General features: G+C 33.5%; 1 protein-coding gene across 1 annotated transcript; it reads left to right on the top strand.

Moving 5' to 3' along the window:
* Nucleotides 1-2,600: 2,600 nt before the first annotated feature.
* Nucleotides 2,601-3,143, top strand: LOC140810286 (uncharacterized). Its single transcript, XM_073168158.1, has one exon. The coding sequence runs from the start codon at nt 2,601-2,603 to the stop codon at nt 3,141-3,143; it is 543 nt and encodes a 180-aa protein (XP_073024259.1).
* The last annotated feature ends 21,597 nt before the right edge of the window (nt 3,144-24,740 follow it).

Below are 24,740 nucleotides of genomic sequence, written 5' to 3'. Positions count from 1 at the left end.
GGAAATTTATTTATGAATGAATTATTGATGGTTTAGTGATAAGAAAATTTATAATACTACTCACAAAATTCTTATGTATAGCACTGTGTGTAAAACTTCAGGCAATAATGATAAAAATATTGCTAAAATGATTATAGCAGGTTTTACTGGTCAACTTAAAGGTTGGTGGGATAATTATTTAAATAAATCCCATAAATATTATATTTTAAACTCAATTAAAACTGAGAATAATATTCCTATAGAGAATACAATTTATTCTCTTATAATGATAATGATTGAACATTTAACTAGTAGATTCACTGATAATGGTGAACAAATTCATATTTTATTAAGTAATCTAAAATGTAAAACTCTGACTGATTTTAGATGGTATAAATATATTTTTCTATCTCATAAGTACTTGTATACAAGAAGGTTTAGGTCATTGTAATGAATTAAAATTAAATAATTAAATTAAAAGACAGAACTTACTTGAGAAAAAAACAATTAGGAAAATTTTGTGATCAATTTGATATGGATTTACCTGATAAAAATAAAAAGAAAATTAAAGGAAAAAAAGAGAAACTTTATAATAAAAAAAAAGACATTTTTCTGATAGAAAAAAGAAAAAAAAAAGAAAAAGAAAGCTGTTAATCATGGAAAGCAAAAAAATAATAATAATAACAAAAATAAATTTATTATTTGTAAAAAAAGCAAAAAAAGACAGGACATTATAATAATCAATGTTGGGCTAAAACAAAAATTAATAAATTAGATATAGATGAAAATTTTAAAGAAACATTATTTAAAATAATAATGAATTCAAATAAGGATTCTGATTATAATAATGAATCTGAAAATTCTTCAAAATTATATGATTAAGAAGAAATTCTAGATAATGAATCAAATATCTCATATCAAGAAGAATGAGATAATTGTATACAAGGAAAAACTTGTATAAATCATATAGATAATAATGATGATAAAATTGATGATTTTTATGAACTTATGTCTCAATTTTCAGAATTTAATATCAAAGTTTTAACTAATAGTAATATTCTAGAATTCCTTAAAATGATTAAGGATCCAATTTTAAAATATACAATTATAGATCAAATGGAGAATAATGCTTCAACCAATATTAATAATACTCTTGTTAAACAAGAACAAGTTTATTCTATGAAAGAAGTAAAAAAAATATTATAGAAAAAATATAGGAACCAAAGTCCAGTTACTATTCAAGCTCTAATTAAAGAGATTAATAATCTTAAAGAACAAATAAAAATTTTACAACAAAATAATACTAGTTTAAATTATCGTATTCCAGTTATCAAAAATAACAAAGAAGATCTAGTTTCGGAAGGTTTTGATATTTCATTTCCTGATCCTAATAAAAAACATTTATCTGTTTTAAGTATGATTATACATCAGAAATTGTATGCTAATATTACTTTATTAATTAATAATTCTTATAAGAAAATTTTTATTGCTACGACTGATAGTAGTTCAGATTTAAATGTTATACATGAAGGATTAGTTCTGTTGGAAACTAAATTTCGGATGTTTCACAAATTGAGCGTCTAACTGATATAGAAGAATGATAGAAACTGATATAAAATATGCAAACTATTGGTTGCCAATAACTGAAGGATAATACGCAGATTTTCGAAGGCAACTGAACCAGCAACTGAACTACGCAGACAACTGACTGATCAGTTGGAACTGATCAGTTACTACAAACAGTTGTGAGCTTATCAACTACATTCAATCAGCCGATCCCTTAGCTTTACGCGTCATCAGTTAGAGAAAAGGACATTTAACCGAAAAAAGCTGACTGCAACAAGTAGCGGAATCGCTGCATTTCAGAAAAGCTGCAGTGTACTACTGTCAGAAGAATGTGGACGTGGCAAGGAACAAATAGAAAGCTTCAAATTGTATTTAATATTACCGTTGGAGGGAAGCCTATAAATAGCAGAGAAGAGCAACTGAAGAAAAACTTTGAAAAACTCTTGAATCTTTGAACTCTGAACAACTATCGATTTACTATTCAGTTACTCTCCTGAAATCATTGCAAACATCAAAGCTCACGATTGTTGTATACATTCATAGCTTTCACGCTATACTTCGAGCCTTCAAGCACAAACTGTAATACTCGATTTTGAAGAGATCAGTTGTGTTAGATTACTTCAGTTCTATTGAGTACTGTAAACAAGTTTGTAACTAAGAGTTTCAGTTTGGAATTGTTAAGTCCAAAAATGAAGTAGGTCTGTACAACTGTTTGTATCGATCAAAGTCTTTTAGTGTATATCATATCCTTGAGATAGAAGGGTTGAAATATCCGAATATCCATAAAATTTTGTGTCTTATTATTCAGTTGTTATTATATTTATCAGTCAGTTTATTTCCGTATATTATTTGTTAACTGATTGATATTGACTTACAATATTCCCGAGTATCAGTTTATCACTAAACCAACTCATCTGTCGAAAACATTTTGAAAATTGGAAATGTTTATTCAACCCCCCCTTCTAAACACTTTTTCACCTTTAACCGATCCTATCAAGTGGTATCATAGTAGTTGAATCTTGTTCCTGAATATTTCTATATACAAACTAATCAACATGTCTTCATTCAACAAAATTTCAATGTTCACCAGAGAAGATTTTGATGATTGGAATATCAGAATGCAGGATCATCTAGCTACACAAGACGATGACATTTGGTATGTTATTACAGACGGACCCAGAAAGATATTGAAGGAAAACACTGTTGTTGCCATAACTGATGGGGCACCACATCGTATTGAAAAACCCCGAGATGAATGGACAGCTGAAGACAAGAGAAAATCCAACTTGGACAACGTGGCTAAAGACATATTATACAAATTGCTGGATAAAGTCACTTTCAGCAAGATAAAAATGTGCAAAACTGCAAAGGAAATTTGGGAGAAACTGATTCAGTTCTTTGAAGGCAATGAGCAAACCAAAGAGAATAAGCTATCTGTTGCTGTTAAAAAGTTTGAAAATATTAAGATGAATAGTGGAGAATCCATGCATGAATATGATGAAAAGATCAGCAGCATAGTAAACAAACTGAATGCACTCGGAAAGGTGTATTCAAATAAAGAGGTAGCACTGAAACTAGTCAGAGGCCTTCCCAAATAATGGGACATTAAGACCATGGCAGTGCGAGAATCAAAGGACCTGAACAAGGTCGAACTTCATGATTTATTTGCTGACTTAAAAGCCTACGAGTTTGAGTTGCAAACTAGAGAAGGGGAACCTTCTACACCAGCTGCTACAACTTCCCTAACTGCTGTCAAACTGAAACCAACTAGTTCAGTTGACAAATATGCTAATCAGTTAAGTAATGACGCTATGTTATTTTTTGTCAAAAAGTTTGGAAGATTCATGAGAAGAAATAAAGGAAATTTTCAAAGACAATATCAGAGAAATCACTCCAAAAAAGAACCTAATGCTGGCAAAACTGGTCATTTCATTGCTGACTGTCCCAAGCCTAAGAAGGACAGTCGAGGCTCAACTGAAAATGGAAAGAAATCCTATGAGCACAAGATAAGATCGAAAGATGAAAGAAATTTTACAGGAAGAAGCATGAGGTGCTTCTAGTTGAGGAAAGCAAAATGGGCAGAATCTGACAGTGATGATTCAGAACTGAGAGCTTGAGCTGCTCTAGTGATGATGATGAAGAAGTCAAGTGTCTAATGGCTGATGACACAGAACTGGAGTCAACCAGTCAACATGTATTTGACTTTAGTTCAACTGACTTCACACGAGATGAACTTATTCTACACTTCATGACATGGTGAATGAGTATCACAAGCTTGCCCTATGTTTTGAGAAGGCCAGAGCAAAGCAAAACTGATCCCAAAGACGATAAAGCTGAAACTGATGAATCGGTTGATCTGTTGAGTCTTAAACGAGAGATTGTTGAGCTGAATGCTGAAAGAAGCAAGAATCAATCTATGATTCAGCAGTTGATGCTTGAGAATTCAAAGAAAAATGGAGCTTATTAAGGCATGGAACAAATCATCTGTTTCACTAGCTAAAATACAAGATAAGCAAAAATCAGTTACGGATAAAACTGGTTTAGGGTTCAGCAACATAGATGAAACTTCCACCAGTGATACTCAACCAAAACTGAACATGAACAAAGGGAAATATATTCACTTTGTAAAATCAGTTATGGTACAAGAACAACCAGAGCAAAGTAAACCAGTTATACAACCTATTGAAAATAAGAACAAGACTAGAAGGTATGGTATTGGTTATAGCCCAAAATTTTCAACTGACCTACAAAGTCAGTCATCAAAAATGTTCAACAATAACTACCTGAACTATTCAAATGGCTACTCCAATTACTATAACAGCAAGCCAAATCAGAAAAGATATCGGCTGAACAACCAGTTCAAGAAGGATAAAACTCATATTGCTTCATCTGTGCACTACACATCAAGCACACACAATCCGAGAAAATCTATCTGGAACACAGCAACTGAAAAGTCAGTTAGACTAGTCCAAGTCTGGGTTCCTAAAGAACTAATCAGTTTAGGACCCAAATAGTTGAGGGTACCAAGATTATATGTTGTGTGTGATTGCAGGTGACATGTGCAAATAAAGAATCAACCTGGTATCTGGACAGTGGATGTTCGCGTCATATGATAGGAGATGCAAGTTTGCTATCCCAACTGATCAAATACACTTATCCAAACATTGGTTTTGGAGACAACTCCAAAGGTAAAATTTTGAGTAAGGTTAAGATTATCCATGGTAACTTTACTATTAAATATGTTTTACTAGTTGAGAATTTGAAGTATAACTTGATTAACATCAATCAGTTATGGGACAATAAATTCTCAGTTCAGTTCGACAGACACACTTGTTCAGTTAGAGACTCAACTGATGAGGTCATCCTAACTGAAAATCGTTGTGGAAATACCTACAAAGTCAGTTGGACTGATCAACCTTATGCACCAATTTGTCTTAAAGCTTCCAAAAACCGGTTGTGGCATAAGAGATTGAACCACCTAAACTTTAAATCTATTGCTTATCTGAGTAACCATGATCTTGTAACTGGTTTGCCCAAAATAGATTTTTCAAAAGATAAAATTTGTTTAGCATGCCAGTTTGGTAAGCAAATAAGATTTTCATTTAAAAACAAGGGTTGTAAATCATCTTCCCGATACTTAGAACTGCTACATATGGATCTTTTTGGTCCTATACCAGTCATGAGCTTAGGGAAAATGAAATACACTTTAGTACTCGTGGATGATTTTTCAAGATTTACATGGGTTATCTTTCTTAAATCCAAAGACCAAACTGCTGCACAACTGATTAAGCTTTTCAAAAGACTATTAAATGAAAAATCAGTTGGATTGATCGAATAAGGTTTGATCGAGGGACTGAACTCATCAATCAAAATATTTCACAATTTTGGAAAATGCTAGAATCAAGCATGAGCTCTCAGCAGCAAGAACTCCAAAGCAAAATGGTGTAGCTTAGAGAAGAAATCGGACCCTTAAAGAAGCTGCTAGGACAATGCTTGCCGATTCTGGTATTTCTCAAAGGTTTTGGTCAGAAGCTGTAAACACTGCATGTTACACTCAGAACATATAAATAATTAATAAGAATCATATGAAAACACTGTATGAGATCTGGAATGAACGCAAAAATGTGGTTTCTTATTTCAAAATATTCGACTGCAGATGTTTTATTCTTGATAATGACAAAAATCGTTTAAAAGCTTTTGATGCTAAATATGCAGAGGAAATATTTTTGGGATATTCTTCAGTTAGTAAAGCCTACAGAGTTTTTAACAAATGCACTTTGAATGTAGACGAGTCTATTCATGTTGTATTTGATGAATATGTGCTAACTGATAAGCCAATTGATCCAGTTAAGCTAGTTGATCACTTTACAGATATCAATTTGGAGGATCAATCGAAATATCCTTCAAACATCATAACCAGAAGTGCTGGATCAATCAGTTGAATAAGAAATTGTTATTGATAATCAATTGGTGAAGCAAAATGATAAAAATCAGTTACCAACTGATACAACAACTGCTGAAACAAAAGAAAATATTCATTTGCCAACTGAAGCAGTTGTTGAGATAGATGCAACAAATACTGAATACAGATGGAAGAAATCACAACCACTAGAATTGGTGATAGGTAATCCGTATGATATGGTAAGAACTCGGAAGCAGATGTTTAATTTATTTGTTCATTCTGCTTTCGTTTCCCAACTGGAACCTAAGAAAACTGATGAAGCTCTTGCTGATCCTAACTGGATAAATGCAATACAAGAAGAGCTAAATCAGTTTACCCATAACAATGTCTGGAACTTAGTTCCAAGACCAGTTTCTAAAACCATTATAGGTACAAAGTGGGTATACAGAAACAAACTGAACGAGAATTCGTGTCTCAACAAATAAATTAAACTGAACGAGAATTCGTGTCTCAAGCAAGTCTAAACATAAAATTTTAAACTTTTGCAGTGTTTGGGTACGAGAATTTGTGTCTCAACAAACATTTATGTAAAATAAATATATTTTAAGAAGTTGTTCTGTTTTTATTAAATTTTATTAAACATTTTCTGTGTTTAATTTTATATAACAAGTCATACATATACAATCGCACGCAACAGTGAAAATGCTTTTATTTAAAATAGTTTTTCATGAACATGTATAGCTTAAACATTTTTCTTTTCATCATAAATATTTTCTTTTTCACCATATACGTATATGTTTTCCTTTTATTGAATTCGGATCGTTAAATGTAACTTTTGTATCAACTGAAGGTCGATAGATCCATCTACGTATAACCACAGTACTGAACGACGGGGACTTCAGTGGCACTCTCACCCGTCAACTGAGTCTTGGCCTTACATATCAGCATATCATGTCGATGGAAATACGATTGTCGGGTGTTCTCTGGGGCCTTCTTTTGTCAACGGGCTCCCTCTGATGCCTTTTCCCTCAGGATATCTCCAATCATATCATCGTATTAGTCACAATCAATTCACCTCCTCCAACGTTTCATATTTTCATCACTTATAAAAATTCATGCATATATATAAAAATTATTTTTCTTTTAAACCAAGCATGCAACAAGTCTTTTAGCGTTAACGTTTCATCATAAAATTTCATAAACATTTAAAATAAACATATTAACATTATTTACAGCATTCAGGACACTACCAGGATGCTAACAATTTTTTAGGTGTAAAATGACCGTTTTACCCCAGAAGTATGACTTTCTATATTTATCCCTAGACCTCAAAACGACGTCCCAAATCATTCCAAACTTAACCTATTATCTTAAAAAAATCCCTAAAATATTCCTTAGTCATAAACTTAAGTTCCTTGACTAATTTCTCAATACGTTTTTTTTTAAATTAGACATACATCTCGGTTTTGACTCGTATAAACTCGAAACTTAACCAAAACTTACCAAACTTGAACCCAAGCCTCACACACCTAACTAAAAATAATTAAAACCCATTCAAGCCCAATAAGTCCCTTGAACACACCTAGGAAGCTACTGAATTTTTCTGCACATGGAGTCCTAGTTCTAGTGTGATTCAATCCTATGCTATTTCGACTCCAGCCTTTAACCACTCAGTCCAGAACCTAGTTGACCCTCTTATAACCTCACCGAACCATTTAGGACCGTCTTAGATCAGCCCACGCTACCCATGCACGTTTCATCTTCAAACGCCCAGTCGCGGATCTCAAGAGTCCTAGCCGCGTTCAACTCTCCTCCAGCCCCTTCCAGCTTCGTGTGGTCCGTCTTGGCTCGAGGATAGGACCCAAACGAGCCCAACCCTTCACCTAGAAATATCCCTGTGCTGACCCTAAGGTGGCATCCCTTCAAGCAATAATACATTAAGGTTTGGATCACAAAAACTTGAGTTATTGGCATGATATGGCATAAAAACGAAAATAAATAAAAGACTCGCATATTTTTCCATGAAAACATACTTCAATCATGTAATATGGTCTGAAATATGTTTGAAAGAAAGTTAAGGTGTGCCTTTGCATAGATTACGCTCGAATTACGACTTGCGATGCGAAGGACGTTGGCAGAGATGAACCCTTGTTGATTTTTCTCTCAAAAGCTTGAGCCCATTAGTCTAGTATAATAGGCTCATTAAGCACATTTGTACACATTTAAAATATTTTGTTTAGAAAATTTTGTGAAAATATTAGCTGAGTTCTCAAAAGTCCATATCTTGATCGAAAATCGAATACCAATTTAAAATACGACTCGATATGTAGAAACAGCCCAAAAGTTTCCATTTTCAAAAATATCATTTAAAATATACTATACATTAAACAATTAAAATAATTATTTAATAGAAATATCTTTCCCTCATATAGTCTCATGTCTCCGTTCCTCGATCGCATCTCGAATAACCTTTAAAACACAGTTTTATGCATTCTAGTTGAAAACTCTATTTTAAATATGTAAAAGAGCCTACCATATTTACTAAATAAATTAAAATAAATTAATTAAAATATATAAGAAATTTGATAACTTGCATGGATATGGTTCATATGAACCTTTAAATTTTCGGAACGTTACAGATTTGATGAGTATAATTTTGTAAAAAAGCATGCCAAAATGTTAAATTTAACGTGGTTTATTTAACATATATTACCCAATTATCCAACATACAATTATTTTATAATTTATTATTATCCTCTCTCTTTATATTTTTAAAAGAGTGGGTTTTATGTGAGACAGTCACACGGATCTTAATCTATGAGACGGGTCAACTCTACCGATATTCACAATAAAAAGTAATATTTTTAGCATAAAAAATAATATTTTTTCATGGATGACCCAAATAAAGACACGTCTCACAAAATACGACATGTGAGACCGTCTCACACAAATTTTTGCTATTTTAAAACATTCATATGCTCAGAAAAGTTACTCATATTAGTTATACGCTCAAGCAAAATCTAGTTTATTAATTTGTATATAAAAAAAAGAGTAAGAAATATAAAAAAAAAAAATCAGGTTAATCCAGCCTTAAACTGGACTGTGAACCAGGTTGGTGAGTTTTCTCCTTCTGACATAGAAATAAATTGAGTTAAAAAAATTTAGTATCGATTTCCAAATTCAAATTTCAATTTCAAAAGAATTACTATTAACAATAATAATTTTTCGAGCAGTTTATTTACACCAATATTTTATGTGTATATTATATGTTATCGTGTTAAAAGCGTCACATGCCAATCATGTTGCTGATTTCACTCACATCCATTAAATATTATCTGTTCAAACGACGCACTATTGGCATGTGGGTATATATGAGTGTATATATATATATATATATATATATATATATATATTATATTGTGATTGTTTTGCAAGATATTTACTCTATAATGCAATTAATTAAAAAGTCTAAAATAGAAAAATTAATTTCTGTAATGTTGATCTAACTTCCAAACTCTAAATATTTTAGATTTCGAGAACAAAATAATTTTCGTTTCTATTAAACGGTGTCTTTGTTGTGAAATTTGTCATAATTAATTAAAGATATAATATTGATGTGATGCAATTTGTGTCATTTTCACCATCTAATAATTATTTTTTTTAATAAATTTGACATATGACAAAATTTAATAAACAAGGAAATAATCAGCTCCAAAAGTTTCAAATTAATTTTGACAGTGTATTTTATTTAATTTAAGAAGAATAGGACACATAGCAACATAAGAATTCATTCAGTAGGAAATGGTAGTAGAAAATGGTGCAAAGAGATTGGAACTGAAACTGAAACTGACACGAAATTTGCTGCATCTACTCCATGTATTATTAAGTAATTGAATTTGTCGTGGGACAGTCTCATTAATTTTTATCTGTGAGACGGATCAACCCTACCGATATTCATAATATAAAATAATATTTATCATGAATGACCCAAATAAGATGTTCGACCCAAGAAATTGATCCGTGAGACCGTCTCACAAGAGTTTTTGTGTTATTTAAGTACATTCTTTTGTAGCTATGTAATTAGCTGAATTTGATTCTGGATTTAATTTAATTAAATTAAATTTTTTTTTTGATGAACTACACATTGCAAAATAATTATTTGTGTACCGGGTAATTGAGCAGAACATTATACAAAAGATTGGAATTGAAACTCGTGTAATTGGAACTCTATAAATTTTAAAATTATTGTGTTAATCAGAATAAAATTTACTCATAAAACATAGTTTACTCTGAAATATGATTGATTTCATATATACATTATATGATTTTTTTCTGTACTCTTATCTCCTGCTATGTTTTGCTGGCCAATTAATTTTGATAGTGAAATTTATTCAATCTAAACATTTTGATAACTGGATATGCTTTCCTTGTGTAACATGAAATGGATCGAGTACGAAATGCGGGATATTTTTTTTTTAACATTGTTCAATTATATATTTTTTTAAAAATGACCTTGAAGTTCAAGTGTGTCTAGGCCTGGAAAGAATGAAATCGAAACAAAGGTAAGAAAATGGACAGATATTATCGATTACTTAATTGCAAATAATACTCCACCAACAAAATTAATCACATATAAACTCTTGTAAAATAGTAGATCGGATCTATTTCATAAAAATATATATTTATACTGAAAATATTATTTTTAAAAATAAATCTTTTGTGAGACGATTTCATGAATCTTTATCTATGAGAGGATCAATAAAACCGTCTCAAACAAATTTTTACTTACTTATAATGATAGATATAGATGGAATAACTGTAAAACCATCTCACGGTATACATAAACAATTAACTAACCTTCGTTCTTAACTAACAAATAGAAAGAAACAAAAACTGAGAAAAGAAGGTTAAATATGACAAATTTAAAGGAAGATACTGATTTTTTTTACTGAATTGTCAAAACTTCATAACAGCATCAAACGGCGAGCCATAATTGACTCCCTCACCTATTTTTTCACCCAAATCCCACGCGATTATCCCACGCGCCGCCGATAATCAAAACTTCTGTATGCATTTCCCCCGCGGCGATTCGAAGTCCGAAAGAAACGGAAGAAAACAGAACCTACGTACATAATTACGACCGAATTTACACACACATCAGATAATTATGCGATGAATACGCCGATCGACGACGAGTAGTCAGTTATATGGTGCAGCCGCAGAAGACGAAGAAGAAGCAGAGGAAGGAGACGAGCGCGACGGACTCCACGGCCGAGACGACCGACCAGACGACGTCGTCGATGTCCGGGAGACTGAGACGCGTGGCCCACCGCCCCGGCTCGATGGTGCTGAGAGTGAGGATAGTGCTCCAGCTCGGCGGCGTGACGTAGGAGGCGAAGAGGCGAGGCCACCGGAATAAGGAGGTCGGCAAGGAGAAGCTGGCGTCGATCCACCGGAAAGCCGACGTCGCCGCCCACCAGGACATGGCTGGAATCGGACCGGAGGGAGAGGAAATCTGGTGTGGTGGGAATATTCTCTGTCTCAATGAAGGAGGGAAAATCTTATAAAATGAAATGATTGGATTGATCTGGGCCGTTGCTTTTGTTTGTTGGGTTCAAGGACATGTTCCGTGCCGGACCACGTTCTTTTCATTTTCTCGTTCGGACTCTCTCCATAATTAAATGTCTTTTCAACTCAAAATTATAATTTTTAAATCACAATTTGATTTTTTTAAATTGTAAAGCTACATGTCTATTTTTTTACTTCCCATAAAGTATAGCTTGATGATGATCTCACTAGTAGAAAATTTAAAATGTTTGAATTTTTGACATACTGTGTGTTGGAAAGCGGCGATTCCTTTTGATCATTTCGTTTTTTTTATTATTATCATCAGTTATAATTAATTTAAAATTTAATCATTAAGAGTATATATATATATATATATATAAAATGAAATATTATACTTTTGATATAAAAAATAATATTTTTCATAAATCGAAGATCTGATTTACTTAATTATTTCGTCAGACAGTCTCATATGAATTTTTATTATTAAAATAAAAAAAGACAAGAGACGTCTCAATGGATTTATAGACTAATCTTGACCTTTTTTAGAAAAAAAACATTCAAATCACAGAATTTCAATGACAAAAACTTGTATGAAACGGTCTCACGAGTCGTATTTTGTGAGACGGATATCTTATTTGGTCATCCATGAAAAAATATTAATTTTTTAAAGCTAAGAGTATTACTTTTTATTGTAAATATCAGTAGAGTTCACTTGTCTTACAGATAAAAATCTCTGAAGAAATACTCATTTACGATTGTGATGAAGAAAACCAAGAGTTTAATGTATTAATTTCTTACCTAAAACGAGCTTAATAATTAGTGGAGGCATTGAAGGTCAAGGTTAATGGCAATGCCAAATGGCGTGTTTAACTTAGCTATCCTATCTTTGAAAGTTACACATGTATAATGTATTTAATAATATGATGTAACATCAGAGTAGAAAACTAATCTTTTGAAATGAAAACTAAATCCAAATAAAGAAGATATAAACAAGTGTTGCCGACAAATATTATTCCCAAAATGCCATCTGCTTGGAATTTCAATTATTTATAAATTAAATATCTCTGAAAATAATTTTCGATAATTTAATAAGACATCTTGGAATAGTTTCTTAAATACGATAAAGACATTTCAAATTTTTTAGATATATTTATAGGATGGTAATATGATGAATAATGAATAAATATATTTTTTTATAGACATTTCAAAAATTTTAAATATATTTGTAGGATGTTAATATGATGAATAATGAATAAATATATTTTTTTAAAAGATATAAATATTGAATTGTATTATATGCATTCAATGATAGAACAATTTTGGACACACATTCACATTCAAAACTTGAATTGTTTGGTCTTCGGCCCTTCCCACCGAATTCCTTGTAAATTCCCCCAATTCAAAAGTTTCGACGGTAAATTGGCTCGCAAAGAGGCGGAAAGTTTCATGTAAATTGGCGCTATGGGCAAATTGCAATGTTATTGTAAATGAAAACATATCCAAGTTTATGATAGATATGGCTTTTATTTATTAATTAGATTATGATAATTTTCTAAACAAAATTTAATAAAAACTACCTGTATTATGACAAGTAAAACATTAAATTGAATTTTTGGGATATTTCTATTTTTAGCCCTCATTTTATTGCATTTTTTCCGATTCAGCTCTTTTGGAAGTTTTCATTGTCGGTTTTTGTACCATGAATCGAGATGAGTTTGGTGTTTGGGATGACATCCTACTTGTAATGTTTAGAAATTCGAACGACATAACCTCACTGCATGCAAATCTAGGGTGTTATTAAAATGTCTAAATTATTATTTAAATGCACGAATTACATGATTATATATTTTTATTTCATGAATTACTAGATTGTATTTATTTGGGCTTTCAGCTGTATTTAATGATCGAACGAGGAACGAAGATCGGGGATAATTAAGGAAAAATGCCTTATTAAATAATTATTTTTAATTATTTAATATATGATATATTTATTATGTAATTTTCGAAAATGAGCATTTTTAAAAAAATTTTACACGGTGAACCATATTTTAAACAGGTAGTCGACTTTATCAAAATGGAAAACTTTTTGAGGGCTCGGGTAATCTTTTTGAAAACATATTTAAACGAAATATTTTACGTACTTGTTAATGGGCTTATTGGGCCTATTTTATTAGGATGTTAGACCAAGCTCATTTTTCTTTAATATTTTGAACCTAGGCCCATTATTCTAGTATATTATATATCCTTTTCTTCCACCCTAAATCTAGTCCCTCACCCCATCTCGACAATCACCACCTCCACGCCCATCAGCAGTTTTTTGATCGGTTTTGTAAGGAAAGATGCAGCCAAGGTCTTCCTCGTCCCTATGGTGTCCTTCTCTCTCGTCGTTGAGTTGTTTTTCAGGCGTATAAACGCGAAGAAACACCCTATAACTTTGTTTTCTCGTCTTTCACACCATAATATATATTGTTGAATTTTTTTGCACGACCCATGGCAGATTTCATGTCACATTCATGTTTTTTTCATTGTATGGTATGAAAATTTGAATTTTTTAGTTATATGGCTCACGTTTTTATTTGGTTGAAGGGACTGCTAGTTCTTGTGGTTTGGGGGACTTTTTACAGGAGGTTTAATGTAGGTTTAGGTGAAGAATTCAGGCCTGGAACGAGTAATTGTATGAGGCCGATCGAATTCCTTTGTTTGTTTCTTGGTTTTGGGGCGTTCGAGTGGTTCACGCGCGCTCGCGTGCATGGGGCTGAGGGCAACGAATAGGGCAAGTCAGGAGAAGTCAGTCATGGTATAGGAGAGGCCGGTTCTAGGCTGGCCCGGGCTGAGTGGGCGTAGGATGGAGTTTTTCTTCAAGGTTGTAATTTGGGTTTTTGCTGGCGGGGGTGGCGCCGTAGCGCTGCTTATTTAGCGGCCCATTGCTTGAAGCGCCGCTGCGCTACTGCAAAGTGCCTAGACGCTTACCGAGCGCCGCAACGCTACACAGCCAGCGCTTAGGCGCAAGTCCATTGAATGTGTTTTGACGTTTTTGTAGGGCATGGCTCGTTTTGGATGTTCCAGCAGGTTATATCGACCTTGTTTTGGATGTTCCAGCAGGTTATATCGACATGTCTGTGGTTATAGATGGTTTAAATTGGGTCACACCGGGTTTGGTTAGGAGTATTTGAACTATGTTTTAATTTTGGTTAAGGCTCAGGTTGATTCAGGATAAAACTAGGACTTCGGTCCAATTTTAAAAGGAATTATAGAATTTAATGCATGTGCTCGAGTTTACATCTAAGGAATGATTATAAATACATTTTAAGGTGTTTTGACAAATTTGGATGGATTCGGTCGAAATTTTAAGGTTAAAGGTAAAATGGTCAAATTAAGGTTTCAGGGATGTTAGCAGTCTTGGTTGTGCCCTGATAAATGAAAATTCATATTTAAAATGTTTATGTGAATTATTAATATGAATTTTAATGATAATGCTAAAAAATACATTGCATGCTTGGTTTTAAGAAAATGTTTGTATATGCATGAATTTCACAAGTAATGAATACGATGACATATTTTTTAAGGATGTGAGTTGATAGTGAATAATACGAACAGAAACACTAGCATGTAAGGACAAGACTCATTTGACTGGTGAGAGTGCCGCTGATGTCCCCGCCGCCCGTACCACGATTATATGTAGATGGTCCATCGACCTAGAGCTTATACGAAAGTTACAACTGATGATCTGAATTCAATAAAGGAAGATGAATACGTATATGATGATATGATATAACATGAATTGATATGACCCGATAAGTTTATGTTTATGTTTATGTCTATGCTTCGAATTACGAAACTTATTCAGGTTACAATACTTTTCGCTATTACATGATATGTATATGTAATTGTTATATCAGTTCAGGTGTGTTGAGTATTGAGACTCACTAGGTCTGATTGATGCAGGTGATCATGGCGATGAGGGACTGGAGGCGCTGAAAACTGAGTAGACTGAGCTGAGGGTGCACGTGAAAACCTGAAGACCTTGCATATCTTCAGCATAATATGAATTTTGAGACATGGGTTAAAACAATATTTTTTTAATATGTTTATGAATTTTAATACTCTGTTGATTTGACAGATTTTTGATAACATGTTTGAGTTTTTTTTTTTAAATAGTAGACTTTAAGATTGATTATATTTTCAAGATTTGACAACTATATTTATTTTATTCAGTCGTTAAGTGGTTTTTATTTAGTGTAGGTTTCAAATTTTCCTTAATTTTATGTGGTTATGGTTTCAGCACTTATTTTTTTAAAATAATTTCAGTAGTATCATAGTAGTCGACGTTACAGTACTTTTTTTATGGTCCACTTCTTTGCCCAGATTTGTAAGAATTGGGTTTTTGTCTAGACCATTCTGTTCTTACTTCCACTTCTTCCATTTCTGGCAAAAGGATGAGATCTAAATCTCTTTTTTTTTTCTGTCTATGTGGCTTACTTCCAAGATTGTTGGAAGATCCTTTTCTTTACAATATAAATGAGTACGTTTATTAATACCCCATATTCATTTGTAATTTTTTTGTAATGCTACCATATGACACAATTATGCTAACTTTCCTTTGAGAAAAGAGGTCATCCGTGCCAAAATATCTGGATTACTAGGGATGTATTCCCTAATTAGCATTTCTCTCTAGGGATTGACATTTTGGCGTAGAAAAATTGCATTGCTATGTTTTTTTCTACCCTAAATTTCATTTATATTTAGTGAATAACATAATTTATTCATCCACCAAACAGATTTCATGGAATTCAAGACTATATAGAGCTTGAGTATATTTCTTTTTCTTCATTTTTCTTGACTGTTAAAATAGATACCCCTATAAATTGTGCTTTAAATAGGGTAACCATTCTCCCAGCTATCTCATTGAGAGATCTTTGGCTAGGACCGACTCTTTAGTTTTTGTTGAAGTCATGTCCCAAGCGATTTTAACCAATCTCATCATACTCATTTCTAAAAGTTTAATAAATCATTCTTTTTTGAGATCAAGTGTTCATGCTACAATTTTTATAGCTGATGTCCAATAATCTATAAAATCTTATTTGTTCTTTAAATCCAGTACATTAAGATTTATCATAACCTCATAAAGATGTATTGATTCTAAAATAAACTTCTCATAGGATGTTTGGTGCAAGGAAATTTGATTTCTCCTTGACCTTGTTCACGCTTGGTGTGCTCCTCTACCTACTTGGTAATATGTTTGGGTTCTTTCATATTTGTATCATGAGATTCCATACTTTCTCTCGGTAGTTCATGGGAAGATGACCAAGTTATTGAAGAAGGTTCGCGCCCTGTTGTATTCATCTTCAGATCTACGAATTTGAGCTTCGCAGAAGAATCTACTAGGTCTTGAATATCTTTTAGACCAATCTGTTTTATAGTTTTCTTCATCTTAATTTGTTTTCTGAGACAGTTTTAATCAGATCAATCATTTTTCTTCGTAGGATAAAGGTTTTTGTATAATCTTGGTATTCCTTCTTTGGTGTGTAATAAGGGTTCGATACCAAAGGTTAGTGGTAACCTTCCTTCCGAGGTCTTTTAACTAAAACTTTGTTGTTGTTCTAAGGTTTGGATTCGTGTTTGAATATTTTTTAATATTCCAATAATTTCTTCTTGTTTTTCAATTATTTCCTCAATTTTATATAGTACATAGTATAGTTGATTGACATAGTTTTGTACCGTCTTTTGGATCTCTCTAAGATCTCCCGAGAGTTTATAAAAATCTCATACTATTTTTAGGATTATATAATTTTGAATCATAAGTTTACATTAGGACTCCGATGTTTTCCTCTTTGCTTCTGATATTTAACCTTGGTTAGATCTTCTTGTAAATATTTCAAAGTATTGAAATAAGTTTTGTAAATATTTTTAATCTCGAACATATGTTCGGATCCATAATTTTTGAAAAACTCCCTCCTCGAACATTTAATTACCAATTATAATAACATTATATGGTTTAAATTTTTTTCATCGGCTCTGATATCATTTCTGGCTCAATTATAATATCAATGATATTTTTGATCACTTTGTCAGTTCAAAATAAGATTTTAGGTCCTAAAATGTAAATTTTAAGTTGAAACTTGAATTGATGAATTTTATGTAATTTATTTATTTCTTTATTTTTTTTCATTAATTTAAGGGTCTAACGTTTTTTTTTTAAAGTCATCCAACTAAAATCATTGTAATTGCGGAGAAATAATTTACTTCGACGTCAAGTGCCAATAAATAATGATAAATACATAACAATACAAGCAAAAATACGTGAGGTATTATGTAATATATAATACGTAAAAACTATGGGTTACATGTGTCATGGAAATCATGTGTAACTACCCTCAAACGCTCACCAGTTGCGTGAGCATATATTTTTATATATAAAAAATTGTTTAATATAATTTTGATACTGTTTTTATTAAATCATGTGTAACTAACCTCCAATGCTCACCTGTTGCATGAGCATATATTTTTATATATAAAATATTATTTATTACAGTTTTGATATATTGTTCGTTCACTGTGTTCATCTATGAGATATCACTCATCTATTGAATAAGAAATTTATATATGCTAATAACATCTAATAGATGAATGTCACCTCATAGATACATACAGATGCAGGCACAGTGTGTGGACAACATATCAAAAATTTTATTTACTATCTAACAAAGTTAAATTCTTTTTGGTGTGTTGATCAAGCCTACCATTTTCTTTTCATAATTTTCTAATCTACAATTGAAACGTCCACTACTCGTTTTTCTTTAAAATACTAGAATTTTTTTTTTCTTTTTTACTTCGGCCAAATATATATACACAATTATAGACATGTATTTTTAAATTAGCTTTGCACCATTTTTAAAAATAAAACAATCAACTATATTTGAAAATTCAAAGGGAAAAAATTTAAAATTTTAAGCGTATTTTCAAGAACGGGCATTTTGGGTATTTTTACCCGCCAGAGCGTATTTTTAATTGGAACGCAAATTTTATCGAAACATGAGATTTTTTGAGGGCTCGAGCAATATTTTCAAAAACTTACCAAAATGAAATATTTTTCGGGCGTGTGTTTGGACTTGATGGGCCTATTTTTAAGCTTAATGGGCTCGAAACCCATTTAATTGTTTTTTTAAAAATCAAAATTAGGGCCCATTAGCATTTTAATTTTTAAGTTTTGATATTTTAAAAATCAAAACTATTACCCTAAACACTCCCTAACCCTCACCCTCACCCTCACCCTCACATATCATCCGACCACCCCCTCCTTCAGCAACATTTTTCATGAGAAAACTAGCTGCAACTCTCGGCCACGGCTGTTGTTTTCAAGAAGTCTTTTCCTCTGCTCCTCCGACGCCTCCTCTACGCGAAATCCTCCAAGTTTTTGAGCATAATTCATAAAGGCACGCCAAGTATCATTATTTGTGCATCATTCACGTCATATACTGCTGATATGTGTTCATTTGTGTGAGGATTCTCAATCCAACTTAAAGCATGGAGATTTTTTTCGGTTTTGTTCAAGTTCATGAATTCTTTTATATCCATCTCACGTTTCTATGATTTTGTTGCAAGGGGGCTGCTGTTTTGTGTTGCTGAGGGTCTGTTAACATCAAGAAGGAAGGGGTTTCTAGGCTGGAGTCGAAGCCTTGTCGAGTTGGGAGGGAGTCGAGTGAGTTCCTTGTTGATTCGACTTGTTGGTAAGGAGATCAATTGATTGGTATGAACCGGTGGTGTAAAGGCCGATCCAAGCCATGGAACAGACCCTGGTGGGTCTGAGCCACGGCCTAGTAAGGCTCGACCTTTTCTGGAACGAGCCTCGAAGTTGATCGAGCGTGGGGTACAGAGTTGAGTCGTGATGTGAGTTTGAGGTGAGCCTCGAGCGTGCGAGCTGTGCTTCGTGCATGGGGCTGAGTGCGTGGGTTCAATAGGTTCTGGGGGGTTCTAGGGTGGTCCAGGAGAGGCTGGTTAGTGGTTGGTTCCAACGGTATTGGCGTAGGGTCGATGAAAGTGTGCTAGGGTCACGGTTAGGGTCGACTAGATCGAGTAAGAAAAATTCCAGAAACTTTTCGGGACTGATTGAGGATCTTAGGTGGTCTGGAATTGAGGTTTTAGTGACTGGTCTAGTAGATTTAAGATATGACTTGAGTTGGAAAAAAATTGGTTAAGTTTCGGTTCGATTCGGATAAAAACTGGGACCTCGGTCCTAGTTTTAAAACGGATCGTTCAAGTTTTGAAATGACCTTGAGGTTACGTCTAGGAATGCTTATAAATATGTTTTAGGATGTTTTAAGGAGTTTGGTAAGCTTCGGGTCGGAATTTAGAGGTCCAGGGGTAAAATAGTCATTTTGGGTTTCTAGGGGCAAAATGGTCATTTTGCACCCGGGGTGAGATTTCAGTCTTGGCAGCACCCCGAGCACAAATTTATCATGGTATTAAATTTTTATGCATCATGATCATGATTTTTATGAAATTATGAAAATACGTTGCATGCTTGGTTTTAAGAAAATTTACGCATGTGCATGATTTTGATAATTGATGAAAATGATGATGATTTGAAGGATGAGAATCAGTTGTGGCTATCGAAGTATATGTAAATGCTTAAGACATATTTGTAAATGACGATGATGAGGCCTAGGCACAGTGGATGGGTAATACTGTCACTGATGCCCGACAGCCGCCGGGTACCGTGGTTCTATGTATTATGGATCTATCGTAAATGATGAATGATGTACGACAATCACAACTAATGAACTGAATTCACCAAAGGGAATGATGTATAATGATGAATGATGAGCTGTTTGACATGTAATTATTTCATATGGCACGTCTGCATTTACGCTTTTCAAGTGAATGAAAGGTATGTTGATTACAATATATTTTCACGACTGTGTGCTGTGTATACTTACTTGTTATTCTTGGTACAGGTGTGTGAGTCTTTAGACTCACTAGGCGTGTGATGTAGGTGAGCATGTTTTTGAGGGTACAGGAGGTGCAAAACTCTGAGTCGGAGGACTGGATGTGCGTGAACGACCCGAGGACCACATTTCTTCCACACATGATGTTTTTTTATGGGTTTTGAGAGAGCATGAGCATTTTTATATACTGGGTTTTATACACAGTTAATTTTTAGGATTTTACTCGTTCATGTTTACGCATATTTTGTTGGATGGGCTTGGCCATTTTAAACTGCTCTACTTTTATTGTCAAATATTTACGATTATTTTTTAAGTATATATTTTTCAGTAGAGTTGCATGCATACAAAATATTTAAATGGGATTTTCTAAATGTGAGCTTTAAATATATATATATATATATAAATATATTTTCGCATTTTAAATAAGTAGATGTTTCACCTTCAGTCCAGCAAGAGCAACCATCAAGTCCCTCAACAACATTAATATCATGCTCACCTGTATCGATCACACCTAGTGAATCTATTGACTCAGTAAGCTTTATCCATGATAGCAAGTAATATATATACAATAACATGCAACAGTGAAAAATACCTTTACTTAAAATAAATTTGCATGATCTTGCATAAACTTAAACATTTTTCCTTTCATCATATATATATTTTTTATCATATACATATACGTTTCTCCTTTTATTGAATTCGGATCGTTAATTGTGGCTTTTGTATGTGTTAAAGGTCGATGGATCCATCTACGTGTAACCACAGTACTGGGCGGTGGGGACATCAGCGACACTCTCACCCGTCAACTGAGCCCTAGTCTTACATATCATCGTATCATCATAATCATTGTATTAGTCACAATCACTTTACCTCCTTTAACCTTTCGTATTTTCTTCATTGCACATCCGCTGCTCTCGGGTCGTATGGGAAGGTCCTATCTTGCATGGACTCTTCCATAGCCGCTGCGCATGAGTCCTAGCATGGCTAGGAATATTCATCACACCTAACCATGTCTAGCCCGAGCCCTGGTCGAGCCCTGGTCGAGCCGCACGTGTCGCTTCATCCTAACCAAAACCTAGTGCCCAACATGTGCAGTTTTCGTTCCAGCCCTTTCCTATGCACGTGCAGCCGCTGGTTTGGCAACTATGGACCCTTATCATGTTGCAAAATCGTCACTCCTAAGTGTCCTACCATGGCAACCCCTTCATGCAATAATATCATAGGTTTTGGATCATGAAATCATAAGTTCTTGTCATGTCAAAGCATAAAAACGAAAATAAATGCAAGGCAAACTTATTTTTCATGCAAACACAATTCAAACATATTATATGGTGTGATAGATGAGAAAAACGAGGTTAAGGCATACTTTTGTGTATTTTACGCACAAAAAACAAGTTGGCGATGTGAAGAACGACAACAAAGAACCCTAGACTGATTTTCCCCTCAAAACTAAGGCTTCCTCCTTCAAAATCTCAGGTGTGGGTGTGCGTGTGGTGCTCCTATGAAGAGTGTTGGAAACTTTATTTTAGAAGTTTGACAAACTGAGCGTTTAATAGATTAAACTAACTGATCAAGAAGACTGATAGAAACTGATATAAAATACGCAAACTATCGGTTGCCAGTAACTGAATAATAATATGCAACTGAACTAGCAACTGAATTACACAGACAACTGACTGATCAGTTGGAACTGATCAGTTACTACAATCAGTTGTGAGCTTATCAACTATATTCTATCAGTTGATCTTTCAGCTATACACATCATCAGTTAAGGAAAATTACATTCAACCGACAAAAGCTTACTGCAATAAGTAGCGGGATCGCCGCATTTCAGAAAAGCTGCAGTGTACGAATTTCAGAAGAATGTCGACGTGACAAACAACGGATAGAAAGTTTCAAATCGTATTTAATATTACCGTTGGAGGCAAAACCTAAAAAAGCAGAGAAGAACAACCGAGAAATACTCTCAACATCTTTGAATCTTAATCTCTATATTAACCCGAACAATATATTATCAACTGAGCTATTACTCAGCTGAAATCTTTGCAAACCTCAAAGCTCATGCTTATTGCATACATTTGTAGCATTCAAGGCTATATCTCGAGCTTACAAGCACAAACTGTATTTATTATAATACTTGATCTTGAAGAGATTAGTTTTGCTAAATTATGTCAGTCCAATTGAGTACTGTAAACTGTTTTGTAACTAAGAGTTCCAGTTTGGCATTGTTAAGTCCAAAACTGAAATGTGTATAAAGTCTTTTAGTCAATATCCTATGTTTGTGATAGAAGAGGTGACGTAGGAGTGTTTGAAATATCCGAACATCCATAAAATCTCGTGTCTTCTTATTTCAGTTTTATTCTATCTATCAGTCAGTTTATTTCCGCACTTTTATTATTAACTGGCTGATATTGACTTACAAGATTCCCGAGTATCAGTTTATCACTAAACTGACTAAGTAGTCCAAAAGGTTGTGAAAGTTGTTAGTGTTTATTCAACCTCCCCTTCTAAACACTCTTCCATCTTTAACCGATCCTATCAAGTGGTATTAGAGCAGTTCAATCTTGTTCCTGAATATTTCTACATACAAACCGATTACCATGTCTTTATTCAACTATTCCAATGTTCTCCAGAGAATATTTTGATGATTGGAATTCAGAATGCAGGCTCATCTAGCTACACAAGAAGATAACATGTGGTACATTATTACAGACGTACCCATGAAAAAATGTTGAAGGCAAATATTGATGTTGCCATAACTGATGGAGCGCCACATCACATTGAAAAACCCCGAGATGAATGTACAACTAAAGACAAGAAAAAAGCCAACTTGGACAACGTGGCTAAAGACATTTTATACAGGATGTTGGATAAAGTCACTTTCAGAAAAATAAAAATGTGCAAAACTGCTAAGGAAATCCGGGAGAAAATGATTCAGCTCTGCGAAGGGAATGAGCCAATCAAGGAGAATAAACTATCTTTTGCTGTTCAAAAATTCGACAATATGAAGATGAATATTGGAGAATCCATGCACGAATATGATGAAAGAATCAACAACATAGTAAACGAGTTGAATGCAATCGGAAAGGTGTATTCAAATAAAGAGATATCATTAAAAGTAATCAGAGGTCTTCCCAAGAAGTGGGATGTTAAGACCATGGCAATGCGAGAATCAAAGGACCTGAACAACGTCGAACTTCATGATTTATTAGCTGATTTAAAAGCCTATGAGTTTGAGTTGCAAACCAGAGAAGGGGAACCTTCTACAAAAACTGCTACAACTGCCCTAACTGCTGTCAAACTTGAACCAACTGGTTCAGTTGACAAATCTGCTGATCAGTTAAGTAATGACGCTATGTCATTATTTGTCAAAAAGTTTGGAATATTTATGAGAAGAAAGCAAGGAAACTTTCAAAGACAATATCAGAGAAATAACTCGAAGGAAGAACCTAATGCTTGCTACAACTATGGAAAAACTGGTCATTTTATTACTGAATGTCCCAAGCCAAAGAAGGACAGTCGAGGCTCAACTGAATAAGAAAAGAAATCCTACGAGCACAAGAGAAGAACTAAGGATGACAAGAAATCTTACAATAATTAATAATGTCCCTTTTAAATCAATGAATATTGAAAAAGTGTTTTCCCCCTTTATCCAAAATCCATGAATTTCTTAAGTTATAGGAACTACCACCTAATGTCAAGAAAATGATTGATTATATATATCAGGAAAAGGATTGATTATATATGATATAATCATAATAATTCTGAATATTTATTCACTTTATCTCATTCTTCTTTATAGTACAATTACACTACTTCAGTAAACTTCGCTTCATTTAGTTCAGTTTTAGTTTAGATTTATTCTCTAATTCTCTAAAATCAAAAAATAATGAAATAAATTCGAAATAAGAAAAAGAAGAATAAAAATAAGAATAGGGAGTCTTTATGTCGCGTTACCGAGGACCTCGTTCCAAAAAAATACGCCGCCTGGGGGCTTTACCAGGACTAACTATAATAAAATAAGCATGAGGTGCTTCTAGCAGCAGAAAGCAAGTCCAAATGGACAGAATCTGAAAGGGATGATTCAGAACCTGAGATCTTCTGCTGCTCCAGTGATGATGATGAGGAGGTCAAGTGTCTGATGGCTGATGACACAGAACTGGTGTCAACCAATCAACAGGTATTTGACTTTAGTTCAACTGACTTCACACGAGAAGAACTTATTTCTACACTTCATGAAATGGTCAATTAGTATCACAAGCTTGCCATGTATTTTGAGA

This window comes from Primulina eburnea, chromosome 13, assembly GCF_022965805.1.
Source record: "Primulina eburnea isolate SZY01 chromosome 13, ASM2296580v1, whole genome shotgun sequence".
In the NCBI taxonomy this organism is placed as follows: domain Eukaryota; kingdom Viridiplantae; phylum Streptophyta; class Magnoliopsida; order Lamiales; family Gesneriaceae; genus Primulina; species Primulina eburnea.
The sequence above is the reverse complement of the archived record's forward strand: the minus strand, read 5'-3'. Positions and strand labels throughout refer to the sequence as shown.